Source organism: Alosa pseudoharengus, unplaced genomic scaffold (assembly GCF_046254945.1).
Source record: "Alosa pseudoharengus isolate Yale_2024_CS ecotype anadromous, Long Island Sound unplaced genomic scaffold, YU_APseudo_1.1 YU_APseudo_1.1_scf_22, whole genome shotgun sequence".
NCBI lineage: Eukaryota > Metazoa > Chordata > Actinopteri > Clupeiformes > Clupeidae > Alosa > Alosa pseudoharengus.
In genome coordinates, this window is record NW_027468680.1 from 22,854,389 (window position 1) to 22,857,636 (window position 3,248).

The window sequence follows — 3,248 nt, forward strand, 5'->3', positions numbered from 1 at the left end:
TGAAAAACAGATAGACCTGTACTGACAGGAAGTAAAGCATACTTCCAAACAAAATATCACTGTCAAGTAAACATTTGCCATCTCCCTCGGAGGATGTTACTATAGAAACAAGAGGCTGACATATCAGTAGGAAGAAGCTCATCCATCCAATAACTCCCATAATGATCTCCAGACATACAACCGAGAGCATCATTTTGGAGTTGGCATTGCTACCAATGGGATTAGCAAGAGAATGTGTTTCATGGTTTCTTATAGCAGTCTTGCTAACTGTGTGTAAGTGAGAAGTGGCTGTGTACTGTACATGTACACTGTAACTGTAGCAGAACTGAAACATGATGACTAGCGAGTAGTTTAATGAGTGATATACTAACATGGGATGGGGACACACAAAGGTGAAGTCAGAATGTAGGCCACGAAGCAACAAACTGGCATCCTGGGAGAGAGCTGGGAACAAGAGAGGCGCTCTATGGTGTGTGTAGAAGATAGAGAAGCTCGTCTGAACGTCTATAGTCTGAGATATCCCATGCACAAGAAATGACTGAGATCTGGCTGTCTGGATGTTAGAGGAAAAGAAATAGGTTATGGTATGCATGCCTGTCTGCCTGCATCTGTCTGATGGTCCTGGCACTAAAGATGATCCTGTCTGTCTTCTGAGCAAATGGATGCTTGCTTTCATCTCTGTCTGTCTCTCTTTCTGTCTGTCTGTCTGCTTGCCTCTGCCCATCAGAAGTCCCTGTAGATATTTCAGCTTGTCTTTGTCTCATATTTCAGTCTTCTCATCTTTCGGTCTGTCTCTATCTTTCTGTCTATCTCTCTGTCTGTCTGTCTGTCTGCTCCCCTCTGTTCATCTCCACCATGCATTTCTCCCCCTGCTCTCCCATTCATCCCCCTCTCTCATTCCTCCTTCTCTCTCCCATTCTTCCCTCTTTCCCACTCCCCTCTCTCTGTTTGTCTTGTTCTGTCCATCATTCTTCTCTTTCTATCGCCTCCAGGTCTCAAACTCTGACTGTCTGTTTGTATCTCTCTTCTGCTCTTTGTCCATCTCCTCTGTCTCAGGCTCCTATTTCTCTGCTTACTCTTTGAGCTTTAGCCACCTCTCTCTCTCACTCTCTCTGTGTCTCTCTCTTTCTCTCTCACTCTCTCTGTGTCTCTCTTCTCTCTTCTAGCTCTCTGTCCTTCTCACTTTCACCAGATTAACTGTGTCATCCCATTCCATGACTGTCTGTGTCTGTCTCCCACTGGCTCTGCACATCCACTGTGTGTGTGTGTGTGTGTGTGTGTGTGTGTGTGTGTGTGTGTGTGGGAGGAGAGGCCAGAGTCGCGCTCCCTTCTCCCAATCTGCCCTGCAGTCTGCCTGTCATAAATATTTCATCCTGAGGGCCCAGCATGAAACTAGGCCATTCATGGGCAGGAGAAACATGGCAGAGAGAGGCAAACACACACACACACACACACACACACACACACACACACACTCACACACACACAGAGACAATGTACAGCACAGGACAATATGACTGACAGACTGTAGTGTATACAGTGTACACACACACACACACACACACACACACACACACACACACACACACACACACACACACACACAGAACCATGCACTCTCTCTCTCTCTCTCTCTTTCTCTCTCTCTCTCTCACACACACACACACACAATCACACGTGTATGTGAGCAGAGGCCAGACTGGTCCACACTCCACACCTTGTGGGTGGGGATTGCAGAACAGCAGGTGAACACGGTGTGTAGGGGAGTATGCAAGCACAGCACACATGAGACTCGCCTCTCCACAACAGGAGCAGCAAACCTGCTGTCTTTGCAACACTGTCTGCTCCATGGCCTAGCCTACACTGCCAAACCTAGCTATTTCAGCATATTTGCCATTTTTAAAAGTCTGTGTAATCATTTGAACCGGCCATTGGATTTTATAATTATTTTTTTGTATGATATAATGTGGCCTAAGAAATTGCATTTCCTTAAGAGTATCTCTATTTTGGAGCTTAAGGCTATGACCATTCCTTCTAGTGTATAGTTTTCTCCCAAGGTCTTTCCGTGGCTATTAAGTAGGCTACAGTATGGTACATGGTGTTCTGCAGAGGGAACTGTACCGAATATATAAAAGTACTTCCAGCTACAAAATGTTTCGCGAGAACAAAGAAAGGTAGTGAATGTTGAAACAGTTTGTTGTAAATAACGAGCACGGCATTTGTGAAACATTGTTTACGCGCGTGTTGATGTGTCTGAACATCACTGTACAGCTACATTCCAACACACAGGACGCAACAGCAGGCTATCAATATCTGACCGGTCACAACAGAGACAACCACATTGGACAAAACAAAGATCCGTCGTGTGCCGTGGTCGGCAGACAGCCTCAGATTGTTCAGTCTCTTTCCAAAGCATATCGATCTTTTGTGTGTATCGATGACCGATTTAGGGCCCGTGCGTGGTACCGCGGGATGGGTTTGTGCTGAGCCACGCGATCAGGGCTGCCGAGCCGAATCAGGAAGGATGCGGAACGTGTCGAAGAGCGTCAGTACAAGGCGGGGGATGCTGATACATAGCTAGAGGTGGGGGATGCGTCAGGCCCGGGCTCACACACTGATGTTACCCAAATATACAGTCTCTAAGCAATATTACAACACCGTACAGAAATAGAGTTCAGTATAGAAATGAAGGCCCGTTGCAGAAAAGGCTTTAGAATATGGGCACACCGTGACAAACAGAACTTAATTTTACACGCCAGATTTCACAGAGATACCTGCAGGTCGGTAGCTGTGTGAGTGTGTGTGTGTGGGTTATGCTTACCGTGAAGTGGTGGCACAGGGCATTGGGAGTAATCCTCAGAAGTCGCGTCCCGGAGTTTCTCTGAGATGCCATTGCTGCTGCTCACATAATTACAAGGGAAAACACCGACACGGTCCTCAATCATGCCTGTCCACCAGCCCTCATCTCCGGAGACGAGCGAGTCCTTCGACAGGACCTCTACCAGGTCTCCTTTCCGCAGGCTGAGCTCATCCTCCGCGCCCGCGTCATAGTCAAAGACGGCTGTCCAGAGGCCGGCCACGGCGGGACCGGTTCTGGTCGGTGCTGCTGCAGTGCCATTTTCAGGGGTTGAGATAACCGCCGGCCAGCCGGCACTCTCCGGGACGGGATCGAGCGTGTGAGCAGCACAGCATCCTTTGGGACTCCGAGTGGACTCAAAGGGCGATCCGAAGGCATCCATGGACGCCAT

The 3,248-nt window shown here is 48.2% G+C and overlaps 1 protein-coding gene across 1 annotated transcript in view; it reads right to left on the reverse strand.

Moving 5' to 3' along the window:
- The window catches only part of map3k9 (mitogen-activated protein kinase kinase kinase 9), a 16,546-nt gene extending 13,298 nt beyond the window's left edge, over positions 1 to 3,248 (reverse strand). Inside the window, exon 1 of the mRNA XM_076299786.1 lies at positions 2,822 to 3,248. Within this exon, the coding sequence (XP_076155901.1) occupies positions 2,822 to 3,248 (427 nt within the window). The remainder of the gene's footprint in view (positions 1 to 2,821) is intronic.